Here is a 15,902-nt window from a genome sequence, read left to right as displayed (position 1 = left end):
GTAAAATCTCATCCAAATGTGTCCTGGAAAACTTGCTAAAGAAAAGCCCTTTCCCGGTGTGGTTTTATGGGCAGGATACGTGGTTGGTGTTTGTTGGGCTGCCTGGGCCGCTTTCCAGTTGGTGGTATTGGCCCGAGAGGTGAAAATCTGGTTAAAACAGCTCTCTGATGAGGATTTGGGCAGCAGCATCCAGATGCAGTTTTTGTCCCACCCCTGCGATCTGTGTGAGATCCCCTCACGCAGAAGCTTTGCTCTGTAATGCTGTGTGTCAGCTCGATCTATCGAGCGTGCAGCGTGCCTGACTGCAGCAGCCCCGGGGCTGGGACTGCCTACACCGATGTGCTTTTCCTTTTAAAGGGAAGATTTCTCCCCAGCCCCTCCAAACTCAGCACGGTTTTGTAACAGCATTAAAGCAGTGGAGTACCTGGAAGTGGAGGGGGGAAATGTCTGTGCTTTAATCCAAGGTTTTAATCCCAGTGATTGCGGGTTTAATGCTTAATCTTTGAATCCAGGTAGAGCACGTGAGGTTCCCGATCCTCACAAATCCCCACGCCGAGATGACAGATGACAGCAGCGTGGTTCCAGCTGCAGCAGGCAGGGCTGGGCTCTGCCGAGGGGCGCCGGTGCCCACAGTGCCATCCCAGGGGAGTTTGCCCCTTGTAGGACCCGTGCCAGCCCACAGAGGCTGCTCCCTTGCTCCCTTCCCCCAGCCCCAGCTGGGCCCCTTGCTGCAGCCCAGGTGCGGGGCTGTGGGGACGGGGCTCCGGGAGCTCAAGGCTGAGCCCTCCATGTTGGGAGGCTGCTCCTGTTTGGTGCACGCTGCTGTGCCTTCAGTTCTTTCCTCTTCCAGGTTATTCCAAAGAATGTATTAATCATCAATTTCAGTATTTTCCTCCTATTTCCTGCCCGTGGCCGTATTGCTGAGCCCTGGATGGATCCAGGTGTGATTCTGGAGAGGGGACTCCTGGCATTGTCTGTGTGAGCCCTGAATCAGTCCGGTGGTGCCCACGAGCTGCCAGAGGTGGGGCGGCTGCATCGCTTTCTGTAGCAGCCCCAAAGCCCTCAGAGATCCTTCAGATATGAAAACTGTTTGGTGGTGATTAATTCCAACAGAGGAAATCTTACCTAATATCGCTGCTGTTCCACTGAATGAAAGAGTTCCAGGTATGAGAGGTGAGGGGAAGATTTGGGTGCAAAAATGAGGGAAAATGCCAGAAAGATGAAAGGGTGTGAAGAAATGGGCAGAAATAGGAACAGTTTGGGGCCTGGTGGTCACTGCCCTGTGAAGTGCAGGGGTGGCCCTGAACCAGGAGAGCTGCATTTCCAGGGAGAGAAAAAAGTGCAGAGCAGAACCCTGGCGAGTTGCTGCTGTCAGGAGTGACTCATGTAATTGAGCTGTCCAGATGTCAGAGGAAACGCTGAAATAAATCCAAACGCTTCTGCCTCCCAAGCGGCTCTTTAGACCCATCCAAAATCTAATTGCTCTGCAATAGATGTGAATGCGGCCGAGGTGCAGCAGCGGGGATGGAAAGCAGCTGAGACACTCATTGTGGTTAACAGCCGAAAGGGAAACTTGGGCTGATAAGGAAGGTTATCAAGGAGCTGATGACAAACATTGAGTTCGTGAGAGACAAATGCATCTCCGGAGAGAAGCGGGGATGGAGGCAGAGGGGCCGGGGTGGGACTGAAGCCACAACTCCACGAGCCTCGCTGCCTCCCCAGCTGCGCTGCGCGCTGCTCCCACGCTGCACTCCTGCCGTTCTCCTCCGCTGAGGTCCCTCCCTCCCTCCTTCCCACAACCCGATGTCTGTAGGGTCTGGGGAGGAAGGGGAGACCCCGCAGCCCCCAAGTGCTGCACACCTCCAGCTCTGTGCAGGAGAGAGAAACAGAGCCCTGGGGAGGTGAATAATTGATAGAACGTCAGGGAAAAGTTGGAGCTGCGGGCTTTGGCAGAGGCTCCGATGAGGGAGAGGGGGGCTGACCCTGGGCGGAGCTGCCCAGAGCTCATCTGCGCCGTGTGCCTGAGCCCTGTGCACCGACCATCCACACTGCAGGGACGGGGTGGGGTGGCTCGGGGGGATGCGTGCAGTCAGTGCTGCAGCCCCAGCCCGCAGTAACGGCTCCCCAGTCCCGTGCAGCAAAACAACGTGTGGCCTTAACCCAGATTCACAGCACAAATAATCCAGATCAGCAACAACGCGCTGCGAGGGAGCCTCGGAAATGCATTTTGGGTGTGAAATGTGTGCAGGTTGGAACAGGCAGCGTTTCCTGGCTGCTTTTCTTAATTTATTTGGGATTTAATATGGTGCAAAAGCGCTCGATTGCTCTGAGGCCTCCACAAGGGCCGGGGCCCCAGTGGGTGGCACCGAGCAGAGGTGACAAAGGGACGCATCCCACAGGGATCCACGGCGCTCAGCCCTGCGTGATTTCCTCCCCTCCTGCTGCTGCCGTTGGGCTCAGTGTCCCCGGCTGTGCTGGGGCCGCACTTTGGGCATCCACTCCCCGTGGGTTTCAGCTGAGCGTCCCCCTGTGCTCCCCTGCCTGCTCTGCCTCTGAGCTGCAGGGAAACACGCGGCTCTCACGGCTGCTTCCGGAGCATCCCTTCCTTGCGGGGTGCCCGGCGTCGCCTCCCCTCACTCGAGGTGCTCGGGAGATAACCGTGGGACGGCTTCAGATGAGATATGGGAATCCACCGGGGAGAAATGCCGTGAGCGGATGGCTGCGCCCAGACCCCGGGGCACGGGGAGGATGCGTCCCGGCTGCCTGCAGCGCCCCGGGGGCAGCTGTGCCGGCTCGGAGCCGTGGCATAGAGCTTCTGTCCCCCGCACCCCGCTTGTGGCCCCGCCGTGCTCTCGGCACCGCTGCGGTTGATCGATGAGCGCTGTAATTAGCCGGTGGGGGGAGGCAGGGATGGGGGGGAAGGCGGGCCGGAACGGCGGGGGGGAGGGGGGAGCTGTTGGGTGCTCTGAGGAGGCCCTGGGAACGGGGGTGCGTGTAGGGGAGGGGGACAGTGGGATTGGGGAACCCTGGGGGTGGGGGCACCCTGGGGCGGCCGCTGTGCTGGGGCGGCCGTGAGGAATGCCCGGCGTGGGGCGGCCCGATGTAGAGGTGCCCGGCGGGGCTGGCGCAGGGGCGGGAGCCGGGACCCCCCCCGCCGCTCCGTTGCCGCCCCGGTGGGCAGGGCCGGGCCGGGCCGGGGGAGGCGCCGAGCGGCGGAGCGGGGAGAGCGCGGCGGGGCCGTACCGGGAGAGCACGGCGGCGCTGGGAACGGCCGCACCGGCAGCGGAGCGGGAGCGCCGCTCTCTGCCCGCGCAGATCCGGGCCGCGCAGCGCCGCACCGCACCGAGCCGGGGGTGAGCGGGGCCGGGGAAGCGGGGATGCGGCGGGAGAGGCTGCGGGGTGAGGATGGAGCGGAGTCGGGCGGAAGCGGAGAGCGGGGATGGAGCGCGGAAAGGCGGCGTTGAGGACGCGCTGCCCCCGCACCTGCGGCCCCCGCAGATCGCTCCCGGCCCCGCACCGCCCCGCGCTGGGGCTGCCCGCACGCCGGGATGCGTTTTTCGCAGCTTTTCGGTGGGGTTGAATGAGTCATGGAAGCCATCCCCCCCTCCCTCCCCTGCGTTGGGGTGGGGGGGGGGGGGGGATTCTCTTTGTTCGCATTTTGCTGAGGAAATGATGGGGATAAGGAAAGGCTCTGCGCGATGGAGGGCTGTGGCACAGCGGCTGTGGGAGCCCCACACATTTCGGGTGCATTTCCCTGCCCGAGACAGAGGATACAATAGGAATTATTTTGAATACGCCTCATGCAAGGTGCTCATTTGCCCAGCGTGTGTGTGCCACACAGCTCTCCCCCTGCTCGCTGCAGGGAGCCCTACCATTTTCTCCTGACACAATTAATGGGATTTTTAAGGCTGCTCCCACTCGGAGGGAAAAAAAAAACAGGTACAAAGGGCAGCGCGGGTCTGATGGCTTCTGCTTGTGCCGAGCACAAAGAAATGGAGCCCAGAGGCTGCGCTGTGCTTTGTGGCACCGAGCCGGTGCCGGGGATGCCACTGTGGGTTTTGGGCGGAGGGGTGGCTGCGCTGCCGGCCCCATTCGCGGGGCAGCGGCTTCCCGGCGATGGGGAAACTGAGGCAGCGCTCAGGAGCGGCGGGAGGGCGTGCAGACATCGGCACGAGGCAGACGTGGCCGAGGTGGGACGGTCCTTCCTCTGTCCCCCGGCGCCCGCGGTGGGAGGGAGCGGCCGTTGTCCCGTTGTCACGCGGTGTTCGCTCCTCCCGCAGCTGCTGCCCTGCTGGCCATGTCGTCCTCCGACGAGGAGACCCTCAGCGAGCGGTCGTGCCGGAGCGAGCGGTCGTGCCGAAGTGAGCGGTCGTACCGCAGCGAGCGCTCGGGCAGCCTCTCCCCGTGCCCCCCTGGGGACACCCTGCCATGGAATCTGCCCCTGCACGAGCAGAAGAAGCGGAAGAGCCAGGACTCGGTGCTGGACCCGGCCGAGAGGGCTGTCGTCAGAGTTGCAGGTAACGCAGCGCCCGGGGTGGGGTCTCCCAGCGGTGGTGGAGGTGACGGCAGCGGCCGGCCCTGTGCCCCATAAGCACAGCACGGGATGCCCACGTCTGGGGCTTCGTGGCGCTGGGGAGAATGTGGCCGGGGTGACCCTGCTGCCATGTGGCCAGGCCGTCAGCTGCCATCGGCTGCTGGTTGGCATGGCTTGGGGTGGATGGAAAGGTGTTGGGTGTGCTTGTGCCCAGAGGTTGGGAATGGTGCTCACAAGTGAGGGGGGGGGAGTCAAGGGATGTCGCCATTGGTGGCGGTGAGATTTGGCTCCGTGGTGGCTTTGGGCATGGCTGCGGCTCAGGTCCTGCTCTCAGCTGATGATGGGTCACCTCCGGGGCTCACTGGGTGACGTTAGGGGCCTCATTAAGGGCTGAGTGGCTCCTTGCTGGAGCAATGCCCCTGGCCAGACTCGGGCAGGAATTTGCCCTGGGAGGTTTGGGGTTTCCTCCCGGGTTTGGCTGTGTGACGGGGCTTCTGGGGGCAGCCTGTGCCACACCAAAGGGCCACGCTGAGCCCTGACTGTGCTGGTGGCACAGGGACACCGAGTTCCCCCGAGGGCTCTCAGGGTGCAGCCCGTGCTGCAGGGCGTAGGAGGAGGATGCTGACCGCCATGCCGGGATGTTGGCACCTCCAGACCCCTCCAAGGAGCCCCAGCGAAACCTCAGACCCTGACTGTGGTCTGCCCATGGGAAAACACGAGACGGACCGAGCCCTCAGCGCCCACCAGCCCCTGCCTCGCCCAGCACCCCAATACCCATCCCCAGTACCGGCACACGGGGCTGTGTGCGCTCTCACGTGCTCTGGGCAGGAAGAACCAGTTGATTCAAATGAAGGCTCTGCAAGCGCCGTCTGGGACCGGGAGGAGGCAAATGCGCAGGGTGCGGCCCAGCCCTGCCCCACCGTCAGCGCCGCGGGCAGCGAAGAGCCGCCCCGTCCTGCCCCGGTCCCGTCCCACCCGCACAGCTCCGCTGCGAGCACCGGGATGGGGCTGCCGAACTCCCACCGTCGCGCTGGGTCGATCCAACCCATGATTAAAGGCGAAGGGATGTCACAAAATCCGATCTCATGCAGAGTTCCCATTAAAAATAACTCGCGTGGTGCAAATAGACAGCGCCGAGCCGGGAAGAAAGAGTTGGAGACAGTTTGGTGTCAGCGGTTTGCAAAGGAGCTGAAATGTTGATTTGGAGCTTTGCATTACACAACGCTCACCCCACACCCGGGGGGGGGATCGGTCCCTCTGGGCCCGGATTGGGGGCGGCGGCTGCTGCAGCGTTGGGCTCTGTGAGCGGTGCGGGCACTGCGGGCACAGCGCCCGCGGTCGTGCACGGCTCTCAGCCCCCCCACCGCCTCCACGCTCTCTGTGCCCTGGGGGAGTGCGGTGGCACCGCCGGGACAACGCTATCGGTGTGGGGCCGAGTGGTCACGGTCCCCTCTATGGCCACCGGAGCGAGGAAATGGGGACGTGGCGGAGTCCCTGGCAGTGCAGAGCGGCTGGCGATGGGGCCGGGGGCTGCCGGTCCGCGTGTCCTCCTGGGGGTGACGGTTGCGGTGGGGGGGCCGCTCTTCAAGGATCCCAGTTTACACGTTTACATCCTGCAGGACAGCGCGGTCAGGGTTTGGGTTTGTTGTGTGGGTCTGGAGCGGTGCTGGGCCATGCTGGGCGGTCATATCGGGCAGTGCTGGCCGCAGTGTTTACCGCTCCGTCTGCACTCGGGACGCGTTTGCGGGGAATGCTCCTTTGTCCCTCGGGAGCACAGCGGCAGCGCTCAGCGCGTTCTGTGCGGGGGGAGCGGCGCTGCAGGGGCGGCCGTTGGGGATCCCGGGGAGGGGCCGAGGTCCCCGCTGCGCGCTGAGCTCCGTGCGCGGGGCACGAGGAGGGGGGAGGAGGGAGACGAGCGTTTGGGAGCGGGAGGTGCCGCAGGGCCGTCCCCGCGGTGCCGTGCCCTGTGCGGGGCCGTCCTCGGGGGATGCGGTGCCGCCAGACCATGGGTGCGGGGTGGCGACGGTGCCAGGGCGGCGCGGAAGGGGCTTTGTGCGTCGCCACGGTTACCGCTCGCTCGGCGCTGGTTGCCATGGGAACGGCGCGGCCGGGGCCAAAAAGCCGCGTCCTGCGGCGGCCCCGAACGCCGGGAATCGCCCGACGGGATCGGGGGGGCGGAGCCGGGGCGGGGGAAGCGTGCGCGGCATCCCCGGTGCGCTGGGGGCAGAGCGGAGCACCGGGACTCCGTGCTGGGGGTGAACGGCGGGACGAGGGGTTGCGCTGCGAGCGGGGCTCCGGGCGTTCGGGGGACGGTGGGACGCACCGGGCCGAGCGCCGCCCCCGGGAGGTGCCGACACAGCGCTACCGCCAGAGGGCGCGGCGCTCCCGGTGCCGCCGTCGGTTGGGCGGGGCCAGAGACGGGCGGGGCCAATGAGTGGGCGTCGTCTGAGGGAGGCGTGGCCTCGAGGTGGATGGGCGTGACCTCGAGGCGGGTGGGCGTGGCCGTGGGTGGTGCGGGGCGGTGGCGCGGGGCGGAAGCGGGGCCGCGCAGATCGGCGCTGACCGCCGCGCCGGGCGCTGCTCGGAGGCCGCCGGCACAAAGGCCGCCATGGCCGGGTACGTGCCGGGGTTGCTCCCGGCCGACCGCAGTCAGGAGAAGGAGTTCGTGCAGGCCTACGAAGACGTGCTGGAGCGCTACAAAGGTACGGCGCTCCGCGGGCGGCCCGCCGGGCCCGGCGCCGCTCCGGGCTGTCCTCGGCTCCCGGTTGCGGGGCCGCGGTGCTCCGGTTCTGCGGTCGGGGCGAGCGAACGTCCCCGCGGCTCTGCGCCCCGGGTGGGCTTCCAACGGCCCGGGGTGCCGCGTGTCGCGCGGGCGGTGCTTGGTGAGCGCGCGGTTCTGCCGGGGGCGGCGATCCCCGGGGGCCGCGCGTTGCCCGCCCCGTTACCGTTTCTCTGTACCCGGGTCCGTTCTGCTGATCCGCGGGGCTCGGGAGGGCGATGTGACCCCGCGGTGCCCAACGTGCCCTCCGACGCTCGCGGGCGGTTCTGTTCGGTGCCGGCGCTGCGTGACGCGGCCGTTCTCTGCCCCTCCGCACCGCTTCGCTTTTCTCAGTGCCGAAAGAAGACGAAATCGCGGTGCCCCTGCCCTCGTCCGCGGCGTGCCGGGCCGGCTGGAAATACCCGGCTGGGGGTGGCCGCGCTGCCGGGCTGGCGCTGAGTTTGGTCACGGGTTGCATTCAGCGTAGGGGAAATGAGTGTTTCTCAGGGACTGAGGCTTTCCTGTGCCTTCTTTCCCTTCCCAGCTCCCCTCCTTTCCCAGGACGTCCCGCCGTTGCTGTGAGAGCTGTATAGCGGTGATCCGTGAGGTTGCTGGGCTGCTGGATGCTGCCTCATCCCCACTGCGGGGCTCTGCTTGTCCTGCTGGGACTCAGGTTTTCTCCCGGCTCGTCCCTTCCCCCACCTCATCCTTCAGGAATGGGCCTCGGGCACAGGGGCAGGTGGGCGCTTGGTGCTGCCTGGGCCGGGAGCTGTGATGTGAGCTCCCAGAAATGTGGGGAGCAGCTTTCTGCATGGAGCTGCTTAGTAAAAAATTAGCCTTTGCAAAAAAATGAGCAGTGGGGCCTCTGCCTGTAGCCGGACCAATGGGTCCCGCTGTGGTGCGTGCCCGTTTCCTGGCTGTGGATCTGTTCTGTAGCTGCAGAGCAGGGGTTAAGCAGATGGCACATCCCCGTGATTGCTTTCTTTATCAGCCTCCCGGTGTAGGCAGCTGAAATGCTGAGCGTGACTGGGCTGGCAGGTAGGTGTTCTGCAGCTCTGCTGCCGGACTGCGCCGCTCGGAGCCGTGGGCGCCGCGTGGGGCTGAGCGTCCAGCTGCACCCCGATCCGGGGCGGGAGTGGGAACAGGGTTGTGTGGGCTGCGGGGCTGGGAAGTGCGCTGATTGCAGCCCTCAGTGTGCACACAATTGAGTTGGTGGCCTTCAGCCTCCCCTGGGGGCACGGGGACCTCTGTGGACCTGGAAGCCGGTGGCTGAGCATCCGAGTGCACCCCAGTGGTGCTGCACCCAGGGGCTCGGTGCGGTCCTGGCCCCGTTGCCTCATTGCTGGGCGGTGATGCTGTGCACATGCTGGGACGTGCAGCCACGTGCTCCCAACATGGCACTGGGAGCAGCGGTGGAGCCTTTGGGGATGGCTCTGTCCCCTGGGAGGTGCTGCTGCAGTGGACATGGAGGGCTCTGAGCAGGGAGGAGGGTCTGCCTGTGAGTACCCAGCATGGGGCTGAGCCCTGCTCCCATCGCACGTCCCGGCCCCATGCTTTGCCCTGCAGGAAATCACTGCCAGAGCGTGCCCCCACACCACATGGGCGCCACAGTCTGCCCAGGTGCACAAGGTGTTGCATTACTGTGCTTAGAGTGCTTGAACATTAACTAGTCAATCCTGGTGAAATCCTTCCTTCAAGATAATTCATGTTTTGGGGGGTCATGGGTAGAACTTCGGAGCTGTAGTGTCAGCATGTCCATCTCCCAGTCATTTCCCACTCCATCTCCTCACCCTCCCTGCTTTCTCTCCCTTCGCTGTGGTGCATTGGGGTTGGGACAGCAGGGGATGGGTGTCACTGCATCTGCCTGACCTGCTGTTAGGGAGGGGATAACATTAGGCTGAAGGAGTCGTTGTGCGGTGCAGGGGAGAACCATGGCACAGATCTGCTGGGGCTCCTTGGAGCCTTGCTTGTACGGCTGGAGCTCCTTTTTCCCACTGATTTTCTGCACTGAGGGAGGCAGCTGGATGGTGTCTCTGGGTCTCACCTGTGCCCTGCTGGGCCGGTGTGCAGCTTTGAAGGCAAAAGGGTGGCAGCTGTGGCCGTTGAGCTGCCGTTACCATTCCTTCCTGCAAAGATAAACATCATTCCTCAGCGATGATGAGTGTGAGCTGCATGAGGGCTGTGCAGCCGGCGGGGCCGGGCAGTGCTGTGGAAGGAAATGCTTCTTCCTCATCCTCTCAGGAGCTGCCCCCTGCACAGGACTCGGCACAGTTTAAGTGGCATGGATGCCCCCAGCCAGCGGCTCTGCTTTTGGGAGGCAGAGCGAAGCGGCGGCTTCTCCAGTACAGGGGGAGCTGGGGGTCAGAAGGTGATGCAGTGCATGGGCCGGACCTGTGGGCCTCCGGTGTGTTGTGCAGCACTGCTTCGCTCGCGGCTGTGGTGGGACAGCAGGGGCTGCAGCCGCTGTGTTCCCCATGGCGGGACGCGCCCTGCCTCGCCTGCCTGGCGTTCTGCTGCCTTCGCGGTGCTGTCATCGTCTCTGTGGGACGCGGTGAGGCCTCTGGAGCTGCTCCACCTGCGTGGTGCTGTGGCTGCGGGTGCCGTGCTGAGCGGTGCTGCTCCTCTCTGCCATCTTCCAGGAAAATGCCGACGTGCTTCAGAGAGCAAAGCGCCGGGCGCTGTGGGCGGCAGAGCTGCGGTCACCGCTGGCACAGAGGCAGTGCTGATGGTACCTGGAGCCGGAGAGCTTTGATCTCATTTCAGCAGTGGGTTGGGGCGGCCCAAGAGCTGCCGGCGGGGCCTCTTTGTTCCTTCCTTAGGTGGCACGGCGCTGTGTGGGGCTGTGCCACGGCCCTCTCCTTCCCTGCCATGGGGACGCCGAGCTGCTGCCCAGCTGCTGGGTGCCCGCCAGCCCCATCCTGCACTCCTTTGTCACTGAGTTCAGTTCAGCATTGGAGCACTCCGACCTCCCGGAGGGGAGCATATAAAAGGGATTTTTTTTTTTCTTCTTGCTGATTCCTGGAAGTGTTCTGACGGCATTGTTTGAATACCAAGGGTGATGAATCCCTTTATATGCACCTAAAACAAACCCCGGACCACCAGGGACTGCGGTTCGCAATTTCTCCTGTTCCTGCAGGAGCTCCCATGGGCTCTGCTCTGATCTGGGTGCCCCGGGCACGATCTGTGACCTCCAGCACCGAGTCAGCTCTGGTTGTATGGCGTTGAGCCGACGCTGTCAGCTTGAATCCATCGCATCTCCAGGAAGGAGCTGTGCACCGAGTGCCGCTCAGTGGGGAGCAGCGGCAGAGCCGGGTGGCACCGCAGGGCTGTGGGCTCACCTCACCGAGCCGAACTCCGTGCCGGGGCTGAGTCCCAGCTGTGTTTTCCATGGAGGAGTGGAGGATGAGGCAAGCGGTGCTGCAGGGCGAGGAGGGGCGGTGGGTGCGATGACAGCGCAGTGACGAAACGCCCGGCACGGGGAGCGGTGCCATAATGACAGGGCTGATCGCCGCCATCACCTGCGCTGCACGTCCCGACCTGGCACAGCCACACCGACCTGCCCTGTGGGCTCCACGTGAAACACAGCGCAGCTCGTCCCACCGGGCTGCCGACCCTGGGGCGCTCTGGGCACAGAGGAGCTGCGTTGGGTGCTGGTGGGTGAGGGGCCGGGAGCTGCCGTGGCTCTGTGAGCTGCTCGGGGCGCTGCTCTCTGCTGTCCCCACGGGCACCCAGTCCTTTGCCCAGCACTGTGCTGTGTGTCCTTGTCCCACGTCCCCAGCAGCCAGCCTTGCAGCATCCCCGCTCACAGCATCTCTGCTGCGTGCTGCCTCCAGCTCCTCCCTCTCCTTCCTTCCTTCCTCGCTGAAAGCCCAGAACTGATGTCTCAGCTCTGCCCTCGCTTGTCTGGGGGACTGGGCATGCAGCCAGGGCTCAGGGACACGCAGGCGGCTCTGGGTCGGGGGAACCCCGCCGAGCTGTGCTTGCTCCCAAAAGCACAGAGGATGTTTGTGTTACTGAGCTGGGGCAGCGTTGTTCCAAGCCAGGTTGTGGGGTTTTGTGTGTGCGGATGGATCCCATGCAGTGTGGGGGATCTGCAGCACAGGCTTCCTGTGGGCAAGGGGCTGCGGGCATTGGGTGTCTGGCTGCGGGTGGGGTGAGGTGAGACCTCGGGTGTGTTATGAGATGTTCCCTGCATCTGTGGCAGAGGACGGGCTGGGACCCCCCTGCTGTCAGGGAGGTGCTGAAAGGGAATCGGGCCCAGTGCCGCTGTGTGGTGTGGGACAGGGGGCTCACGTGTGCTGTGTCCCTGCAGAGGCAGTGCTGCAGCTCCAGGAATTCCATCTGCCCCATAATTTCTGCTGTTTATCAGTGATCTGGATGCGTAGAATCTGGGCTGCTGGCTGGGGCTCTGTGATGATTTGAGCCTTCGGGTTGTTTCTCCCCGAATGAAGCCCAGCTGCCTCTTTCCCATTTCTCATTTCCCGTTGGCTGCCCTGCAGTGAGCACTGTGTGCTCTGCCCCGGTAATGGTCCCACTGATGTCCCTGCGCACACCCACTTCTCCCTATGCCGTGTTTTTCCTCTCTTCAGCTCAGGTCTGGAAGATGGCAGCTGATGAAGCAGCACTTCCAAGCAGTGCTGGCACAGCTCTGCAGCCTCCCTGTGCTTATCCCCTGCTCTGCTTTCCTGGAGCAAGGACCCTGGACCTGTTTGTCTGTGGGGGCATTAGGGCAAACTCCCAGCACTCTGCATCCCACTCCTGTGCCATGCTTCAGGTCAGCCAGAGGGGCAACTTCTGTTATTGGTTTGTTTTTTTTTATCTTCCACTGAAACCGGCAAAAGGTCCCTGCAGAAAACTGCAGCTCCAGGAGTGCTTCTGCTCTCCGTGCAGGAGGCCAGACGTGTGGCTGCTGTGCAGGGCTGACCTTGGGCAGCTTTGCTACGAGAGTCCTCTGGAGGAGCAGCTCCCATTTGTGCAGGCCAAGCCGTGATGCCAACACCCCCAGGCAGCGCCGTGGGAGCACGTGGCCGTCCCTGCACCGCCCTCCTTGCAGGCAGCTCCATGCGCTGCACGTGCAGACATCTCACCCCATGGCTGCTCGGGATGCCTGTGATTCCGGCTGCGAGGCAGTTGTTGTGCTGGGGCGGTTGGGATTCCTCAGGCCGGGGCTGTGAGCTCCCTCCATGCCCTGTCCCCATGGCCACACGGCTCCGGCCAGCTGCAGCGCTCTGCATGCCGGGCATTCCTGGCGTTCCCGAGGGGAGAGGAGCCGGGATGCTGGGGAGCGGTCAGGCGTCAGACCCACGCTGCCTTAACCCCATCGGGGCGGGAGGAGGGGAGCTCTGTTCCTCCCCAAAGCACCCTGTGGGGCCAGGGTTCAGGTGGCGGGGCTGAGTGCATCCGTGGCACTTCTTGCCTTTACTGCCCAGAGGGACAAAGCGACAAAGTGAAGGTGACAGCTCTGCAGGCAGCGGTGGGAACTGGAGCATCGGCTGCGGCGCCTGCCATGTCGTGTGCTTTGCCCGTGGTTTGGGGTTTGCTGGAGCTGTGTTGGGTGACCAGCCTGGTGCCATCCCACCTCTCCCCTTTCTCGGGAAGGGAGAGAAGTGAATACAGCTGGATGCTCAGCAGCTGCTCTGCACCCAATCCCTGGGCTTTGTTCCCCCTGTAGTGCGAGGCTACCGCTGAGCAGAGCGGTGATGGAGGGACGGCGGCTCAGTGCTTGCTGTCCCCACGCTGGCAGCACAGCTCTGCTGGTGGCTGTGCCTCTGCTTTCTGTCCCCATGTTCCCACTTCCCTTCTTACAGCCCCATTGTCAGCAAGAAGCAGCTTTTTGGGATTCTTTTTTTTTTTTTCCATTTTTTTCCAGAGGAAAATTCCATTGTGCTATTTATAGTGGTGACAGCTCGACTTCTTGCAGCAACTTCATTCTGCTCCTCATGCAGCCCAACAGCAGCCGGGGTCCCGGGCTGTGCGCGGCGCAGCGCTGTGCTGCGGAGCTGCTGGATTTGCTCCCGGCTGTCTGCGCGCTGTTCCACGCGGCCGCTCATCAGCGCTCAGCTCTGCTTCCCCTCAGCAGAATTAACGAGTCGGCTCCATCCCCACAGCTGCGGGTCGGTTCACCCTTCCAGGCTGCAGCACCCGAACCCGGTGTCACCGTGCCCTGGGTGTGCAGGGCCGTGCTGCAACCCAAACCCTCCATCTGCCCAGCCGTGCTTCCCGTTGGAGTTTCGGGAGCAATTTTGGCTGTTGGGTTGGTGGATCAGCAGCTGTTGGGATCAGAAGCGCCAGCTGGCTTTCGGGGTTCTGGTAGGAAAGTGCTGCACCCGACGTGCGTCTGCCTGCAGCGGTCCCGGCTGGGCCAACCGGTTCTGGATGTGTGTGGGCAGCGTGGATCCGCACAGGGCTGCTCGCTGCAGGGCCGTGCCGGGGTTCTGCGTGGGGCCGCGGGCGGTGCGAGCACCCAGGGGTGCTGCATCTGTAGGATCTCCGTGGAGGGCTGTGCAGTGGGTCTTGCTCAACTCCTTGGGCAGCGCTGCTCCCGGTGCAGCCCCTCGCCGTGGGTCGGGCGCTGTGTGTGGGCACCTTCCCCTGCATCACACTGGGGTGGTTCCTGCTGCCAACAGATCCTATGAAACAAAACAAGCGCTCTCCTTCTGGGTTCTGCAACAGCATCGTGGGTGGCACGCGGCTCCAGGGGGTGCATGCAGAGCTGGGGCACGAGGTGTGCTGTGGGGTCCTGCAGCGAGACACCCGAGTGTCATGATGCACTGAATGCACGTCCCTTTCCCGTTGACTTGCCTGCAGTCCTCATAGCTTTTGGGGTTTTGCCCCACCTCCCCGTTCGCAGCCTGAAATACCTACAGGACACCCGATCCCGCGACCCCCGGCCGGGGCAGGTGGTGGGGGCCGGGCGTGCGGCTCATTTGCAAGAAGGGAGGGGTGGCCTCATCCAGGGCAGGTCTCGGTGCGGTCCTCAGATCAGGAAGCGCAGGGCTGGGCTGCGGTGGCCAAAGGGCAGCGGTGGTGGGGCGAGCCCTGCGCTGCGGGACGCCGCCAGCCCCGTGCGTCCTGCTGAGCTGCGGGGCCTCCGGCGGCACAATGGACTCGAATGAATACAGGAGGTTCCTGGGCGGCATCGGCACCCTGAGAGGTACGGCCGTCCAGGGCTGTGGGGCGGTGTGTGGGGCTGAGCTGGGTCCCCCTTGTGACCCGGGAGAGCTGCCCACGGGGTGGGATCTGGAGGGAAACCATGTCCCCCGGGACGTGGAGGGATGGCTGGCTCTGCTGGGGGAGCGCTTGGGAGAGGCCGTGCTTCCATGGCTCCGTTCCACTTCCCTGTTTTGTCTTTTCTTTGGGTATTTGGGGGCGTATCTGGGCACAAAGCGAGCGGCTCCGGGCAGCCCAGCCCTGCGAGGAGCAGGGCAAAGGCAAGCTGCCTTGCAAATAACAATAAGCAAAGTGTCTGTGCTGTGGGGCGGTGGCACTCGGTGGCTCTGCTCTCGCTGCAGCTCTTCCACCCTGAGCACCGCGCTGTGTGCTGGTGACGCAGCCCTTCCTGCTGCCTTTCTGCCCTGTGATCGGCTCCTTTTGACGGGCTCTAAGGATGCGGCTTTTACGGGCTCTAAGGATGGGGACGTGCCTTGCTTTTTTTCTATTTTTTTTTCTTCCTTTTTTCGTTTTCCATTCCCACGTTTTGCTCTGGGGGCTCCCAGCCCCTCGCACACCCGCACGCAGGTATTGGGATCCGCTGCCGAACGAATGGCGCCGCGCTGGGGAAAGGAGGAAGCGTCCGGGATGCCGTCACCTGTCACAGAACGGCCCCGCGTTGACTCGTCCCTTTGCAGCCCTCCCCGGGTACGGCTGGGCTGCACCAGCCGATCCTGCTGCACGAGGAGGTGAATCAATCCCATGTTTAATTTAGCAGGGAGCCAAGGGAGTTGTTCCCCGGCCGGCTGCCCGTCTCCCCACCCAGAGGGGCTGCTGCAAGGGGTTAATCCGTGCCTGACAGCTGCCATGAGTTATCGTGTCCGGGGGTAATACAATTCACTTTCTTGTGCTGCTGCGGTGTCCATCATAAATGGTTCCAGCGCTGCTGCAGCTGGCACCGGGGATCAACGTGTGAGGAGTGTGACATCGCCGCGGTGTGCCGGGAGCTGCCCCTCTGCTGGGAGAGGCCGGGAGTGGGAAGGGACCCCTTTGTGTGCGGGCCGGGGAGCCGCCGGCGTCCTCCGGGCTCCTCCGCACCATCCGAGCAACGGATTGTTGCAGCCGCCTGCTGCTGTTAGCGCCGGGCTCTGCTGCTGGGAGATGGCCGCGTTGTGCCCGCGGTGGTGATGCTTGGTGTTTGCCAGAGCTGTGTGCTCTCTCAGCCCGGCCAGGCTCCCCTCGAGCAGAGCAGCGGGGCTGCACAAAGCTGCTGGGAAGCGAGGGTTTATTGCCAGCTTGGTTTCTTTTCCCATCTCCCCCCATCTCTATTCATCTCCCCAGGGAGGTGGAGGCAGCAGCGGATATTGGAGCTGGGGCCGTTTCATATGTAAATGGCTGTGTGCAAGTACAGTCCCCTGACCCCCGGCGCGGTGCCAGCAGCAGTGCCAAGTCCCAGCGGGC

General features: G+C 63.9%; 1 protein-coding gene across 7 annotated transcripts in view; it reads left to right on the top strand.

Moving 5' to 3' along the window:
* Positions 1-4,297: 4,297 nt before the first annotated feature.
* LOC122187500 (microtubule-actin cross-linking factor 1-like) overlaps positions 4,298-15,902 on the top strand; it is a 74,558-nt gene continuing 62,953 nt past the window's right edge. For 6 of the 7 annotated variants that reach the window (XM_042885047.1, XM_042885046.1, XM_042885049.1 and 3 more), the window contains exon 1: positions 4,298-4,517. In XM_042885047.1, coding sequence (XP_042740981.1) covers positions 4,298-4,517 — 220 coding nt within the window. Of the gene's footprint in view, positions 4,518-7,104; positions 7,237-15,902 lie in introns of those variants that run through there. The other variant, XM_042885048.1, reaches the window with a different exon arrangement.

The sequence above is a fragment of the Lagopus leucura genome, unplaced genomic scaffold (assembly GCF_019238085.1).
Source record: "Lagopus leucura isolate 7727_CA_CO unplaced genomic scaffold, USGS_WTPT01 Super-Scaffold_100048, whole genome shotgun sequence".
NCBI classification, from domain to species: Eukaryota; Metazoa; Chordata; class Aves; order Galliformes; family Phasianidae; genus Lagopus; species Lagopus leucura.
This window is presented reverse-complemented; position numbering and strand designations above follow the sequence as displayed.